A 16,631-nucleotide genomic window follows, 5' to 3' on the forward strand; every position below is an offset into this window, starting at 1 on the left:
GACCAGTGAGATGGAGCCCAGATCTACATTAATTCACTTAATTATTTCTAATTGGGTTCATCGGACCAGGCCTCCTCTGATTTCACAACAAAACACCCACACATTTTTCCTAGTTATTATAACACACTTTACAATACGCAGAAACCTTCTTTGTGTCTCTATTGAAATGATCACAGAAATACTGTGTAGGCTACAGTATTGTCTACAAAAGTGTGTTACGTCCCAGCATGACTGTACGCAAATACACCATGTAAGATTAAAAAGTTTTCAGTTTGTGTTTAAGACTAGCACTTGTCATGGAGAATTGTTACATCTTTCTCTATCAAGGATGGTGAGCAGTGGGAGAGGGGAATGTTTTGTTTTAGAAATGCAGGAAAAGTCACTGTGATGCTGGATGAAAAGAATGAGGCCATAGCTATTCCTCCAGGCCAGATAACATGGGGGGGAAAAAAACTCTTTAAATGTGATCGAATGCACACAAGAGAGTATGGTTATGTGCAAGGGACTGGCACATCATAAAACCTGTTTCATCTGAGTAGCCTTCATTTCCTCTTCTTCCTCAGGGCTGTTAGGCCTCCACAGTGCCTTTTGAGCAGCACAGTAGATGCACACTCAGCTCTAATGTTCACAGGAGATGGTAGGCAGTTTAATTCAGACAAGCCCTGCAGCAATAAAAACAATCAAATCAGATGACATCAATTGAAATTACAAAGCATTTTTTAACCAATTTGTCACAGGCAGTATTACAGGGCAACAAACAGGCTTTTTAAACAGAAGAGAAACAAATCATAGGCCCAATGTGTGTGAGAGCGAGACAAAGAGAGTGGATGAACATTAAAGCAGACTTAAAAATAATACAAGGAAGGAGTAGCAAGAAAAACTCAGCAGCCTCTTGATGATGTGATCAGAATAAAAGCTGGATGGGTGGGAGGTGATTCCCAACTATGGACAAGGAATCTACAGGGGGACGAACAGTGTAGCCTCTAACAAGCTGTACTTCAAATGTAAGTCCTAGATACCGTGAGCAAAATGTTCAGGCGGAGTAAATCAATTATGCATTGTGGGCAAGGCTATTTTATGTTTTGAGGTGTAATCAATACAAGTGGCAATGAAAAGCTAATGTCAAGTCTATTCGTTTTTTTCCCCCACTCCTGCTGCTGAGGCTTACCAGTGTGTCGGAGTCACCACAGTTTACAATGAGTTAACACAGTGAGTTAACATACAGTAGTTTACAGCAATTCATAAAAGCAGCGGATCAAATTGAGGGTGCCCAAAAGTTGTGTGTTCCCCCTTCAAGCAGAATAGGCCATACTGACAATAAAATATTGTATGATTTTAATTTCATGATGAGTTCTGAGGGAATATATTGCAAGTGAGTATAAACTAACCGGGCTTTTGAAAAGCTACCAGCTTGTCAGCTGAGAAAAACCTCTATAATGCTGGAGTTCCTTGATACTACAAATATTTAACAATGTATTATCGCTGTTAGCTATCCCTAACAACAGGGCTAACTGGTTGTCACTTATTTTATCCCAGTTCTTTTGTTTGAATGTGAAAACCTAAGGCTACAGATACAGTTGGTGCCTGTTTTGGTGTGTAACTATATTTCATTAAATGATCTCAGTTTGGGGTCTGTACCCTGTTGCAGTGCTTTAACTAGGAGAACCTCTCAAAAAGAAATGAAGGAAGAAAGAAAAACAAGGAAAAGAAATGAAAAGAAACCGGCTCTCCAACCTCTCCAAACATATGAAAATTTAATGAGAGCAAATAGGCACGCATATTGCTATTGGTTACCCAATTTACAGCAGTATGTAGCATGAGCTATACATGCTAAATAATGCAAAGAATGTAATTAGCGATGAATCCATCAGGAGCTTTTTCACTTTTTCACAGTTTTTCCTCTTTGGGGTGCGAGGTGGTAACTGCAGCTGTAGATGTGAATGTGTCAGTGCAAAACTCTTTCATGTGACAGACATGACTGAGCAAACCTGACATGCAATACAACTGAACACTGGAAAGATTACAACAACCAATACAGCTACATTTAAATAAAAATCTCAACCAAAAAAAAAAAGCTTCACAGGATAATGGAAAAATTTATTGCTCTACTATTTATTTAATCAGATTGATAAGATATGAAATAGTTTTCCAAATTTTCAGAGGCAGTGAGACTACAGATGGAGCGAAATCAGAAAGTTTCTCAAAGAGTTGCACAACAAATTTTGGTATAAGTCTCTGCACCCACGTTTAAGTCATCATTATCTGCCATGACAGAGTGCTCTGATTCACTGGACATGCCCAAAAATAACAAAACATCATCACATAAATAGGAATTCAAAACAAACAACAAGCATTGAGAACAGAGGGTTCAAGGACGAGAATGAATCATGGATGAGACATTGTCTTTATTAGAAATTGAACGAAATACTGGGAGTGAGTAATGGTGTAGGTGTTGGTACAAACTGTCAGTCCCTAAAGTTTGATGCAGCAAAATGTTCCGAACTTGTCAATAAATGTCAAAATCTGATCTATGATGTGACGCCAGCTAGCGCTGAGCATACAGCTCACTCAAGACAGATTTGGAAACTCAGTGATAACTTGATCACAGTTTTGACAGTTATCAGTTGTAGTTACTCATCTTGGTCCATTTATAAAGGATAATGTAGATTTCTGTTTGACAAGTTTAATAATATTTTTCCCTACATTCCTCCAAGACACAGAGAGCTAAATGCGTTTCCAGTTTTATCTCTTTTAACATTCAGCTGCTGCCATAAAAGTTAACATTTTTACAACTGAACCTTTTTTTATAACAGATGCTAAAGAAAAACATCTCCTCCAGCACCAGAACATTTGTCTAAGCATCCTGTTAAATAAAACATAGAAGTTAGGTTACTCTGTTGTTTTCTGCGTAGGGCTGTCAAGTGAATATTTGCTTTGAAAGCTTTTTTTTTTTTTTTTATCACCTCGTCTTGTTAAAAAAAAAACCCATAGCAAAGCATATTTTCCTCAGAAGAAGGAAGAAGGGCATCTATTTGGTTTGTAAAGCAACGCTGGCTTTCACATTCAATTGAGCTCTGGCATCTATACAGCCTTCCCTATGATGTGGGCTGGAAGGGCCCAGAGAAAACCATCTATTGTGAAGCCCAGACAGGCTGCAACTGAAGCAAGTACGGTGCTGATTTGTAATACATCACAGATACACACATACTCTCTCACACACACACACACACATACACACACACACACACACAGACACACACACACATACACACACACACACTGTCCTGACAAATATGTGTCTAAATCAAACAGGCATACTATAGCCTCCGCCGAACCATCTGCTCTTCTTCTTCTTCTTCTTCTCTCTCCAAACGTGTTCACCTCTTTAGGGAGTCTCCCATTCAAGGTTAGTGTGTGTTCCTTTATGTGCTTTTAGATCTCACTAGGTATCTATCCCCACAACTATAACATAGTCCTCAGGCAACAGCTTTTTCCTGCTGCACTTCGCTTTTTAAGAATAAACTCCCAGCTGCTATTAGGGAAGCTGGCTCTGTTATGATCTTTAAATCTCAATTATCTCTACTTACTATACCTGTGTGTATGAGTCTGTGTGGCTTTCTATTTTCCTTGTTTATTCACTCAGTTTCTATGATGCAGAAAGTGCACTTTAGGCTTAAGTCAGGCTTAGTCTTAATCTAACAGTCTGTCTTTACAAGGCAGGATCCTGTTTACTCCTCTAACAATCTCTGACATGTTATGTTATGTAATAATAAGACCTGTACAAGTTCCTTTACCTGGCCAAGACAAACATTTATTTCTCATGATCATCCAGGCGTTAAATCAAGGTGATATTGAATTATAGATCCATGCAGTCCAGTCAACACATCTCTCAAAAATGTTCCAATGTCTCCACCTAGTGTCTTTTTTTTTTCTTTTTTTTTTTTTAAATATTATTTCAAGTTTCATACAACAGGTGATGGATAAGTTTTTTTTTTTTAAATACACACATGTATACACATATCCAACAAAGAGGTGAAAATGTGTGTCAGTTTTTATTTGATAAAATAAATGAATAAATAAATGCCAATGTGATTTCATTAATCATCTACTCCTAGATATGACTGTATCAGTGCTTGAGATTAACCCATTTTCCAAACATTCATTAATTTTTTCCCATTGAGCCACCTGTTAACGTTATAAACTAAACGTTATAAACATTAAAACAAATAAGAAATTACTATTAAATTACTATTTTTCGTTTATTTGCTATCCAAATAGTCCTGGACCGAACTCCACGTCAGTTGTTTCCAGCCGGCGTGTTTTTGTGAACGTACCAGTCTCGCCCAACAACAAAATAAACGTAAAGATAATAAGGTAATTGCAAGATTAATTATTTTAATACCAACGAAAACGTACATTTTTGTGTTGTACATGAACAGTGCACATGATGTTAACATTTTGATAAAACTTTAAAAATGACGGACAATTCCCCTATGGCTAATGTTCTTTCTCTGTCACGATTAGCTTGCTAGCTAACGTTAGCCGCTTCATTTCCTGGGTCAAGCTAACTGTGGCTAGCTCACAGATGATTTTTGCGTTTACTGATTTAATATAAATTGACATATAAATTGACTGGCATTATATATTTCTAAAAGCAGCACAGAAGGGCTTGGTTCGTCTGTCTCAGCAGAAGTAACCGTAGTTTATCGGCTAATTGTCCATATGTGTTAGAAAAACCTGTATCTTTGCTGTCTGTTCTTCAGGTCATGGAGTTTGCAGAGCTGATAAAGACACCCAGGGTGGATGGGGTTGTCCTGCACCGGCCTTTTATGCCAACTGTAGAGGGGACCCTGTGTTTGACTGGCCATCATCTCATTCTTTCGTCCAGACAGGACAACACGGAAGAGCTTTGGCTGCTTCATTCAAACATAGACTCTATAGAGAAGAGGTGATGAGCTTCTAATTAACTGTTATGGGGACATATTTGTCCTTAATCATTTGTTCAGGCAATGTCAATGTCACTGTCACTGTTCCAGTAGTTGTGCTTAAAAAGATCCTGTCACTTGAAAAGGATGGACATGGAAGGAAGGACATTGTTTAGTGTATTTTTGCATTGTGTGACTTCTTGATAAAAAACATTATATAAAAAAAGAGGCAAAGGCAGGAAACACAAGGGTGAAAGTACAGTTGTTTTTTGCTGTGGTTACACATGTCTTTTCAGTGCAACTCTTCATATTACATTCACCAGATCCCAGCATTACACTGCTGCTGTTTTTTTCTATTGTACCCTCATTTTTAGTCTGGAAAGAGGATATGAAACTTGTGACAGGAAGTTTAAGAAGTTTCAGTGGGCTTTCTTTGCAGTGACACAGGTTAAGAATTGAGTTTATGTGGTTGAGGAGGGTGCAGAGCTGTAAACCGCGTTGAGCATTAAATGTTGACTGTAAAAAAAACATTCAAGCAAACTAGTGATCTCACCTGAATGCACTGTCGTCTTCACACAACTGTTTACTGGATTCCCCTGGTTATAATATTTGTAATGACACAACATTGTGGAGTTTTTAGCAAGTCCACTTGATAATTAAAGACTGTTTAAATGAAGTGTCCCTAATAGTTAACATGCATGTCCTTTAGTGTGGGGTAACCCAGAGCACCACCAGAAAACACAACATTGAGAGAACATGCAAACTCCACACAGAAAGTTAGTCCCAAAGGGTTTCACACCAGGCGCTGTCTTGTTTCGAGGCAGTGGTGTCACCACCGAGCCTTGGTGTCTCTCCCATGGCGTTCACATCCTCAGTACTGTGTTTACCATTTAAATCAAAACTTCAACTTGTCTTTCAGATTTGTGGGGTCTGTAGGAAGCATCATTGTCAAATGCAAAGACCTAAGGGTGATCCAGCTGGATATCCCTGGTATGGAGGAGTGTCTCAACATTGCCAGCTCTGTTGAGGTAAAAACACTAGGCAGCAGAGACTTCTTGTAACTATTGTTAACTGCTAAATGTTCAATGTTTTGATATTATTATTGTCAGGGATGATTAACTAATGCGTACACTTTATGCCTTTAGGCTCTGTCCACACTTGACTCAGTCTCCTTGATGTACCCTTTCTTCTACCGGCCCATGTTCGAGGTCATAGAAGATGGCTGGAATTCTTTCCTTCCAGAGGATGCCTTTAAAGATCTGGAGTCTATGGTATGTTTTATGCTTTCTGACAAACGCTTTCACACTTACATTCTCTCATTCCTCTATTGTACTTGCTCAGTAACTGTCTTTTAACCTGCCACCCTCCATTTTTATCAGACTGATGAGTGGAGACTGAGTGAAGTAAACAGGGACTTCAGTGTGTGTCCGTCATACCCCCCTCTAGTGGCAGTGCCTAAAGATGTTGATGATGACACACTGAGAAAAGTAGCAGCTTTCCGTCACAGTAGTCGTTTTCCAGTACTCAGCTATTACCACAAAAAGAATGGCATGGTAAGCATGGAAGGAAGGAAATTGAGTTTATATGATTCTGACTGTTTCTGTTGCAAATATATTCTTTGGGGATTTCAGTCGATGGCTGCTTGTACTGTCTGTACCTCAAATCACTAATAATTTCAGGTGATGATGCGAGCAGGACAGCCTCTGCCTGGAACCAATGGGCGACGGTGTAAGGAAGATGAAAAGCTGATCAATGCCACACTGCGGCCGGGCAAACGTGGCTACGTCATTGACACACGCACTATTAATGTTGCCCAGCAGGCCAAAGCTCGAGGTGGAGGATTTGAGTCTGAGGCTAACTACCCCCAGTGGAGGAGAATCCACAAGGCCATTGAAAGGTGGGCAATCAGGTGGCTCCATAGACTAGTTACTAATCTGAGCACTGAGTTATTTTAAGGAAATTGGATACTTTTGGATATTTCAACATATCTTCATATGACTGAAATTTATATTCAATATTAACGAACAATTCAGACATTTCTTTTAGTATTGTGACGTAACTGTCATTTTCAGGGCTAATGTCCTCCAGGAGAGCCTGATTAAGCTGGTGGAGGCGTGTAATGACCAGTCACACAGCATGGACCGCTGGTTAAGCAAGCTGGAGGCTTCCAACTGGCAGACCCATGTCAAGGAGATCCTTACCACTGCCTGTCTGGCTGCCCAGTGTATCGACAGGTCAGAGAACTAAGTTTGATTTGCTTTTTATGCAAAACCTGGACCAGTAAATACCAAACAATATGGACAATATTTCCACTATTCTTCTGCTGCTTCTCAGTGAACTGAAAAAATCACAGTGTCCAGTACTGAGTCTGTGTTGTTTTCTTATAAATACTAGAAGAGCAAGTGACACTTTGAGAAACTATATTGTGTCTTTTTCTCAGGGAGGGTGCATCAGTGCTTGTTCACGGTACAGAAGGGACAGACTCCACCCTGCAAGTGACCTCCTTGGCTCAGATCATCCTTGATCCAGCCTGCAGGACCATCAGAGGCTTCCAGGGCCTGGTGGAGCGAGAGTGGCTCCAGGTGAGCTTCTCTGTGCTTTGAAGTGCAGCCCAAATCTTTGTCATCTTTTTGATAAAATTAATTACTGAAAATCATATAAAAAGATAAGGAAAAAAAAAAAATCTCACTCAGTCCTTTAATCGTTTTAATGGTTTTTGCATTTCTTCTCATAACCCCTCTGACCTCTTCAACCACCTACCCAGGCGGGTCACCCATTCCAGCAGCGCTGTGCCCAGTCAGCTTACTCCAATAGCAAACCTCGCCAAGAGGCTCCTGTCTTCCTGCTCTTCTTGGATTGTGTGTGGCAGATCCTTCGCCAGTTTCCCTGCTCCTTTGAATTCAGCGAGAGCTTCCTGGTGCTGCTCTTCGAACACGCCTATGCCTCTCAGTTTGGTACTTTCCTGGGCAACAGTGCAGCCGAGAGGTAAGTCCGAAGTTTACTGAGCTTTGTCAGCTAACAGTATGTCAACCATATGATATTTCTTTTGTTTCACGTGGGTTTTGAGGGAAAGGAGAACATTTATTCCAACTTGATTTTCCCTATTCATCCCCGGATCTGTCGTTGTATAGATCACAGTCCACTGTTATAAACTGTTTTCATTGGTTAACAGAACACCCTCTTACACTTTTCATAGAGCCAAACTGTCTCTGCCTGAGAAGACTGTGTCCCTTTGGTCGTGGGTGAATCGGCCCCAGGAGCTGGAGCGTCTGACCAACCCGCTCTACGAGGCCAACAGTCTTGTGATCTGGCCCTCTGTGGCCCCTCAGAGTCTGCTGCTATGGGAAGGTAAGATTTACATTTACATTTTACACTTACTCATTCGGCAGATGCTTTTATCCAAAGCAACTTGAGGCCTCAGTGCAGTAGGAGACACTCGGCGTAAGTGCTAAGTACTTCATCTATTTAAGTTAAAAGATGATGCAAGTGCAATGACTTGAGATTATATGCTGTAGGGGGCCTACAAATGTAAGCTACTTATCACAATTGTTCTTTGATATCATAGATATAATAGATAAATGTGCAGACCTACAAGTGAAAATACACACATAGGTTTAAAAAAAACCTAGCAGCAAGAAGTAAGTGAACTTAACTGGATTTAAAAATAGGTTGGAGTCTATCTTTTTTAGATGGAACCGTTAACAAAAGAGGGCCAGGGTTGCTCATGATAAAGGTATAATTCCGAGTCACACTAAGAGTGTTGTATATTGTCTAAATTAAATTCACAGACCACACAATTTCAACTACTGTCACAAGTTTTAGAATAACTGTAGACCTGTTGCTTTATATGGTAAATTTTTTTTGCCAGAGCAGACTCAACTACTGGTAGTAATTCTGACATTGTTATTTGAGACTAAAATCCTGCTTCTTCGCATTAACTAATGAAACCACATGCTGAGTACTTACACCATGACACGATAGTTCTCATGATGCTTGTACTGAAGACAGGCTCAAACCTGAACCAAAAACTGAGTAAGTGAGTAGCTAATACACATTACTAACCTTTAAAACTGCCAGTATTAATGGGTAGGAAAATTGCTGTCATAATCACAGGTACACTGCCACAAACTGCTCATCGTCTCATCTGTGTTTACATTTTTGCTCAGACAGACATTCTGAACTCTCACCAGAAGAGGGCACCATTCATTTCACCATTTGCACCACTGATAAACTTGATGACCCTGTGAATTTCTAGAAAATATTGTAGCATGGGAAACTGATCAGCATTTTTACATTTACATTTGGCCCTGTATATGTTCAAAGTTAAATAAAAACATGGATGCATTTTATTTTAAAGAGAAATTTGTCAGCGCAACAGCAAACCATTTGAGATACAATATACAACACAGCATGCCAACACACAAAACGCCACACTCTGTAAAGATGAACATTTAATACAGTGAACTAGAGATGAAATAATTGGTCAGAAATACGAATGCAATTTTCTGTTCAATTTTTCTGACGTGCAACAGACTGAAGAATCAGACAATTAGTTAATTGGTAAATTAATTCTTAATTAAAATAATTGTTAGTTTGTTCTAAAATACTGTACAAACACACCTGAGCATTTTCTAGCCTCTCTCAGTTGAGAACGTCCACTTCTGATATCCCATCACGTTGACTGCGTTACACGAAGAGGTCAAAGACCGCATGTGACCGTTTAGCTCACATGACTTTTTCCCCTCATCTGGCTTTCAGCGTTTTACATTTTCAACATTGCTCAGATTGACTCTCAGACACGTCAGTGATGTGTCTGTCCAGCGTGTTTGTCTTATTATAGACTGCACAGAAGGTTTCCTTGCTGACACCTGAACTCCCTGGCACTGGACAGTGACAGTGACGGTTCACTACAAGTCATCAGTTCGCAATCATATGCGTGGCACACTTTATACTTGTCTGCGGTAACAGCCTCACATAGTATATATGTAAATGTCAGGCTTATATATCAATGCATTGTTACTGTGAATAAACTGTGTTAATTACCAAATGGTAGTAAACAAATCGGGCAGTGATGTTTCCATGGTGCTTAAGAGAATCTGTTCGGGCAATTTAAATGCATGCTGCTCTTCTCTCTCTCAGCAGCCTCCTTTGAGGTGCCCTTGAGCAAAAAACTTGTATCTCCATGTACCAGTGTGAGACTGAGAGTGTATCAGGCTGCTGACTTTTCTAAGCAGAGAAAGACTTCAGATTGTTTTCTTGTAACTCATGGTCATTGTAAATAAAGGATTACAGGGAATTATTTAGATCCAACCCCAAGTATCCACTGCTGGAAGTCTATGAATATCATGACTTTCTGTTCTGTATTAAGGAGCTTGGTTTGGAATGTGTGAGGGGTTTTCCCAGTACAATTTAATGATGGGTAAGAAAATTGGAAATTGTTTTAATAATAATATATGGATAATAATAATTATGGATTCATTGACATTAACTCCAGAAGACTCCCATCTACACTAGATCTACAAGAGGCTGAATCGCATATCAGCTAAAAGCGAAGGGCATTCATTCATAAAGAAAAAAGGGGGGAGGGGGTCTAGACAGATAAGAGGTCATCAGGTTCAGTCGTTTATATGTGAGGGGGGCCCCCCTTCCTGCCTAAAGCCTTAGAGCTACACCCTCACTCTATATGAAGTGGAACATATGAGAGCTGACTGAAGCACATGAAATGCAGCAGACAACCTGCTTACACAGCTCTTTCATACAGAATGACACACATGCCTGGACTGACTTCACAGACCCCATGGAAGTCAAAATCTCTAGCTGTTGACACTAATCAGGACTGATGGCTTGTACCAGAAACCTTTATACAATTCCAGAAACATACTCCTGAAATGTGTGTGCCGTACTGAAGGCACACTTCCCGTCCTCACACTAGGTAGGTTCCCTCGGTAGGAATACAGAAACTGAATTCCGCTGTGAATGTGTGACACGTGTAAGTTGCTGTGTTTTATGAGTTTTTACACCAACGCAGAGCAGCACTGTAAAGGTTCCATGCTCTAGTGATGGGAAACTTAAGATGGAGTTTTTTTTATACCCTACTATTTACTGTGTAATCCTTCCAGTAATGTCTGCGTCATATAGGGACACGCATCCTCCCCCAGCCCCCTCCCCCATGTCATGCTATTCATGCCATCCCGGCACACAGTTACATTTTGTTCCTACTGACCTGGCATCAGAAACTGTCATTCCTCATTTGCAGGCACAAAATCTAGAACAGTCAACTATTAGGGCTGGACAATTGGTCTGTAATTAATAATCGCCATCTCAATATCATCCATCGTTCATTATCAAACTTCACTGGATTTGATTTATCTTCTTTTTTTTTTATTTCTGTTGTGGATTTGGAGAGACTCTTTTGCCTGATATATAAATATCAATAAATAATGTGACAAAATAATTGAGATTTCAATAACGAGTGACATAAAGGACATTGTAGCCATATGCATGCACAGTAAATACCTGTTATATACAGGCGTTTCACTGTCCTGTCACAGAGCTTTGATTTGAAGAAGCTCCGGTAATTTGATACACTTGCTCTTATTATGACAGACAAGTCGTATCTTCACTGTGTCGTACATGCCAGACATACAGCACATCTCTGTGGTCACACTTGTCTTTCCAGAACACCAGCTCCACACAATCCTCTGACAAAATACCCAATCCATGTGAGAGCAATTTACACAGTCAGTGCTCTGGTTTGTTTTTGTTAATATGTTGTGTAAACTCTATATGTTGTGTGTGAAAGCTCCATATTTTCTCGTGCATGAACTGCACAAACACTACTGTGCGGTGTCGTGTTCAGAACAGAACAGTAAACAGAGAAGCCACTTCCTTGTGCTAGGTCCTTCTTTCATGAGTACTCTTCTTCTATTACAGGAGTGTTCCTTCGCTGGAACCGCTCCTCCAAGTGCTTGGATGAAGCCTATGAGGAAATGGTACATATAATTGAATACAACAAGGAGCTACAGAACAAAGTAAACAGCCTACGCAGGCAGCTGGCCCAGCTGGAAACCGAAGATCCCCTGCTGCAAACACCATAGGGAGAGAGGGTGGAGCTGCCAAAGGAGGCAAGTTGAGAGAAAGAGGTAGAAAAATGTGGAATATAACTAAATATAAAAACAGATCAGTATCAGCCTAGTTTTAAGCTTCATTAGCCGTTAATTGTTTTCATTTTTTTTTAATATATTTTGATTTCTGTACAGATGAAAAGTGAATTGAAATTGGCCCTATGCCTACATCAACATCAAAATCAACCTCTTTGATTTTGCTTGAATGCAGTTATTCTTTACGTAGCCAACATGACTTAATTGTCTCATTGGAACTAAGCAGGAGTGAGAGGGAAACGTGCAGAAAGAAAAAAAAAAAAAAAAAAACAGCCAGTTATTTCTCAGAGAGTGCTGCTAAAAGCCAAACAATCCTTTATCTCACAGGCCTCAGATAAGAGTGAGCAAGCAGAGGTGTATGTACAGAAAACAGCTTCGTTTTCCTGAATGATGCTGTCAGCTAATGTCACAGTCACTAAGCCTCGTCAAACCGATATCTTAACATTGAGTGAGTGAGGCCATTTCCTCCCAAAAACTACACGTTGGACTCCTCTGTGTAATTGTGGGCATTCATGTTGTGGAGGAAGGAGATACGGGGGCATCTGAAGGACAGTTGGAGAGAAACGGTGTGTAGACGTTCACGTACTACAGGATGCACATATACACCAAACATACTGCCGAATGTATACGCAGCTGAAGCACTGAGGAGTAACTATGGCAACTTATAGGGTGCTATAGGGCAGCATGTGACTCTGCTGCATGCTGAGATGATATAATATGCGTAGGTAGGGTCAACACCTACTGTACTGTTCAATGAGAGGGGAGGCTTCTTTAATACGATTCTGACCAAAATATCCTGATTATTGGTATGTTTGTCAGATCATTACTTGACATTCCAGTTAATAGCATGGCCATAGAGTTGAATTAATCACACAAAAGGTTTATAATATAATGTATGATGAAACCTCATTAAACAATAATAGCCATCAGCTTTTCAAATCTTATTATGAATAATAGTAAACTGTTAAAAAGTGTCTAAGAGCATGATGTGGAAAAAGTGTAATGATGATGCTGAGGGTCTTGTTGTCATCGTTATGGTAACAGCTTAATGTGAGAAACTGCTTTAAAGACCAATGTATATTTTGGTAACTAAAGCTATATAATGTCATGTTCAAATACATTATGAATCAAAATGCACATCTGCTGTTATGTGGTATAACATTCTAAACTAATGCACTTTGTGTGAAAGGCATTTCAATTACTTTATGTGTATATATGTGCGAAGCCATTGTACCACAATATCAGAAACATACTCTTCTAATTATAATTGTTGTAATTAGCATTCTTTCTTTTTAGTGCTCACCAAGTGGTTGCCATGATAGACAAAAGATGTCTTAATATTAAATGTGAAAAACCAATATATGCCAATAGATCCAACTAATGAAACTCAAACCTGCATTTACTCAATGTCTGAGCACAACAAAAAAACTCTCCACCAACCTTGGACTCATCATAGAAAAGCAGTGGTCAGGAAAGCCACGTCAAAACATTGTTGGTGTTGGTGGTTTCTAAACCTCTAATTAATTGCAACTAACTATGTTTAAAACAGCTTCACCTAAATTAAAGCTCATCTTACACCATTGTCCATGGGTAAAGTTAGTTTCAATTAGCCTAATACTTTAAAGAAAACTTTATGCTGCACTGTAAATGCAGTCTTGGGGTAAAATTCAATCAGCAGTGTTCATCACTGGCAATTCTTATTTGTTTTGCCAGTAATAAAATATATTTTCATTGACTAATTTCCATGTTATCTTCTTACATTTCATATATTTTGCTTCAAAGAATGAATAATGTATTAATCACACTAAACAGAATTGACTCCAGCCACTACAGTGAACTGCTTTGTAAAGGGAATGTTTACATGTATATTTCATGCCTGCACTATGTACATTGTTTCCTTCAGCCAAAAAGAGACACCTCACCTTGATGCTTTGTGTGTGCATGAATGGAACAATGAGTTTCACCAAGTAATAGTGTGATTTTATAATGATGAAAATGTCTTGCGTTCATCTTCCTCAAATGCTTGTCGCTTTGTCAAAACAGTCAACAAAACTCTTAAAAGATTATCAGCACTGTTGACAATGTTGTTGTCGTTGCACTTTTCAACTTTGTGCAAAGCCTTACTGTAAAATCAGAATTGAAAAATAAACATTTACGTTTTTTTGTCAGTAAATTATATTATCGTTCAAATGATTACATTTTTTTTTTAAGTTTTCAAGTCATTAAAAATTATAGCACAAAAGTTGTTTGATGTTGTAATTATTCAGTGAGTTTTTTTTTCACAGCAAGATTTGTATAACTTTAAATCAGCTGTTTCTTCCCTCGTCTTAAAACTTCATTGAGTATAAAGACATGATTAGATCAGGTGGAAAATAACTATGTGATGTGAAAGGCGTCATGTCCGTCACTGCCCGGTGACGACAGGACATAGAATTCAATTTTCCTTTACCCCATAAAGCTTGTCCAGAGATTGGTAAACAGCACCCCAGCCTCCTCACAAAATATATTACCATGGTTGTGACAAAACCATCATCTGATGAGGTGACTGAGGAATAAATAGCCCAAGATCAGCTGCCTCATGGAGGCATGTGATGGCAGCCAGTGTTTACAGGGCTACCGTTCAGTTGTTACTCTTCTCTCCACGTTCTTGTGGCCTTATCACAGCCGAAAACTTTGATTTACTCACCTGAGGAAACCTTGATAGGGCTGAAAAAAAAAAGGGTTTGTGTTACTTTCTGGAATAATAGTATTGAATTTCCTAAAACTTTTCATGCCTTTTCTATTGGCACATTGAGTGAGAAATCAGTGTCATCTCACAGTTATCAGGTGTCGTTTTCCTCTCATGATGGCTGGGAGTGAAGAATAGAGGACCTGGGTTATCAAATCATCATCTATCTCAGGCAAAACAATGGTGATTTTCATAAACAGATTGTGATCATAGTTTTCCTTCGAAGATATCCCGGTTTTGTTTTTAGAAAAAGTGTGTCAGTTTGCAGATTAACTTGTTTTTGAGTTAGTCATTTCTTTCCCTGTGATGACAGGCGAGGGGGGGTGTGCTCCTGTCCACCACTCACACGCCGGCACAGATCTTAAGCCCACCCTTTGCTTGCTCCACTTAGAAACACTCCTCAACCTCTGTGGACCTCCTCTATCTAATGCAAACAAACCTCAAAGTCAAACAGAGTGTGTACATGCTCACATCATACCTTCACCTAGGCCACCAGAAAACATGAATGGATTCTGTTACATTCAAATCAAAGAGGCTGTAGAGTTTCAGCATTCCCTTTCAATGCCAGGTGACAGAAACCTGCAGCGTGGGCACAATGATTTAATTATCTAATCATTAGGTTTGTCCTTTGTTTTGCTTCATGTGGAGTCCAGCTACATTTAAATTACTCATCAACTTGTCTCAGTATTTGTATAGGCCTCTAGAAACACGTGAGCTCATTTGTTTCAGTGGGTCCTATTTGTTTTTGATGATCTGCTTGAGAATAAGAAGCTCTTCTGTTTCACTGTGGTGGGATTTTGCCACACAGTAATATTCTATTGTCAAGCAAATATCAACACTAAACTAACAGGAGATAGAAAAGAAAATGAAAACCCCACTAACCCATCAATGCAAAGGTTAACTATAAACTGTGCAGCTCAAATCCATAGAATCTTGTATCAAATTCAAAATATAAAGAAAACAAATCTGTCAATCTTTTGTGGGAAATGCTGCATCAGAAATGTGATGGAATGGAGATGCTAGAGAACAGAGTTATGGACCTGAATGTTTTAAAGACTGGGGACTTGTAGCACCTCATACCCTGCAGGTTGCAAGCCATCTCTGGATGGATATTCACTCTTCTTGTGGCTTCATCTAATGCTTAGTTGTTAAACCCAACATATATTTGATTCAGTTACATTTTAGACATTTTTAGACATAAATTGTGACTTAATATATTGTACTTAAATATACATACAGTGCTTTTGCAAAGTATTCAGACCTTTTCAATTATTTCACATTTTGTAATCTTGCAGCCTTACATTAAAATAAAAAAGTCTTTTTTTTTCACCTCAAGACTCCAATAAAAGTGTAGAAACATCTCAGACATGAAAACAAGAACTTAGCTCAATTTCAAGAAGAAAATAATTTAAATGATATTAGCATAAGGCTGCAACATAACAAAATGTGAAAAGGTGAATGGTGATATTGACTATAATAAGAATATATATATCAAATAAGCTCTGGTCTACACGTTTTACTATTTTATGACATTTTGAATACACATGATTAATCGATTAATCGACATCAGCTTGTTTTCCACTTTTTGTTTTTCCCTACAGTGTAGGGCCTACACCCTAAGACTTACACTGTCGACACACAGAGCCAGGCAACATGGCCACGTGGCTCCACGGATGTGTGTAGGGTCAGTTATTTGGAGACCACGTAAAACCCTACTGGTGGTCTTAGATTTGACCGGGAGTGAATGGACGCATTCACAGTCTTTGCTGCCTGGCTGAGCTGAGCTGATACGAGACGGGATGAGCAGGGCTGCAGGGT

At 39.2% G+C, this 16,631-nt stretch overlaps 1 protein-coding gene across 1 annotated transcript; it reads left to right on the top strand.

Annotated features, from left to right (window-relative positions):
- The first annotated feature begins 4,316 nt into the window (after positions 1–4,316).
- mtmr9 (myotubularin related protein 9) lies at positions 4,317–14,327 on the top strand. Its single transcript, XM_023420152.2, has 11 exons — positions 4,317–4,374; positions 4,764–4,948; positions 5,845–5,953; positions 6,071–6,196; positions 6,305–6,478; positions 6,605–6,822; positions 6,998–7,159; positions 7,366–7,507; positions 7,690–7,910; positions 8,122–8,273; positions 11,859–14,327. Exons 2-11 carry the CDS (start codon positions 4,767–4,769, stop codon positions 12,020–12,022), a joined length of 1,650 nt encoding a protein of 549 aa, XP_023275920.1. The 5' UTR covers positions 4,317–4,374; positions 4,764–4,766; the 3' UTR covers positions 12,023–14,327.
- The last annotated feature ends 2,304 nt before the right edge of the window (positions 14,328–16,631 follow it).

The sequence above is a fragment of the Seriola lalandi genome, unplaced genomic scaffold, assembly GCF_002814215.2.
Source record: "Seriola lalandi dorsalis isolate HSWRI2012SDOR001 ecotype SW California unplaced genomic scaffold, Sedor1 jcf7180002054619, whole genome shotgun sequence".
In the NCBI taxonomy this organism is placed as follows: domain Eukaryota; kingdom Metazoa; phylum Chordata; class Actinopteri; order Carangiformes; family Carangidae; genus Seriola; species Seriola lalandi.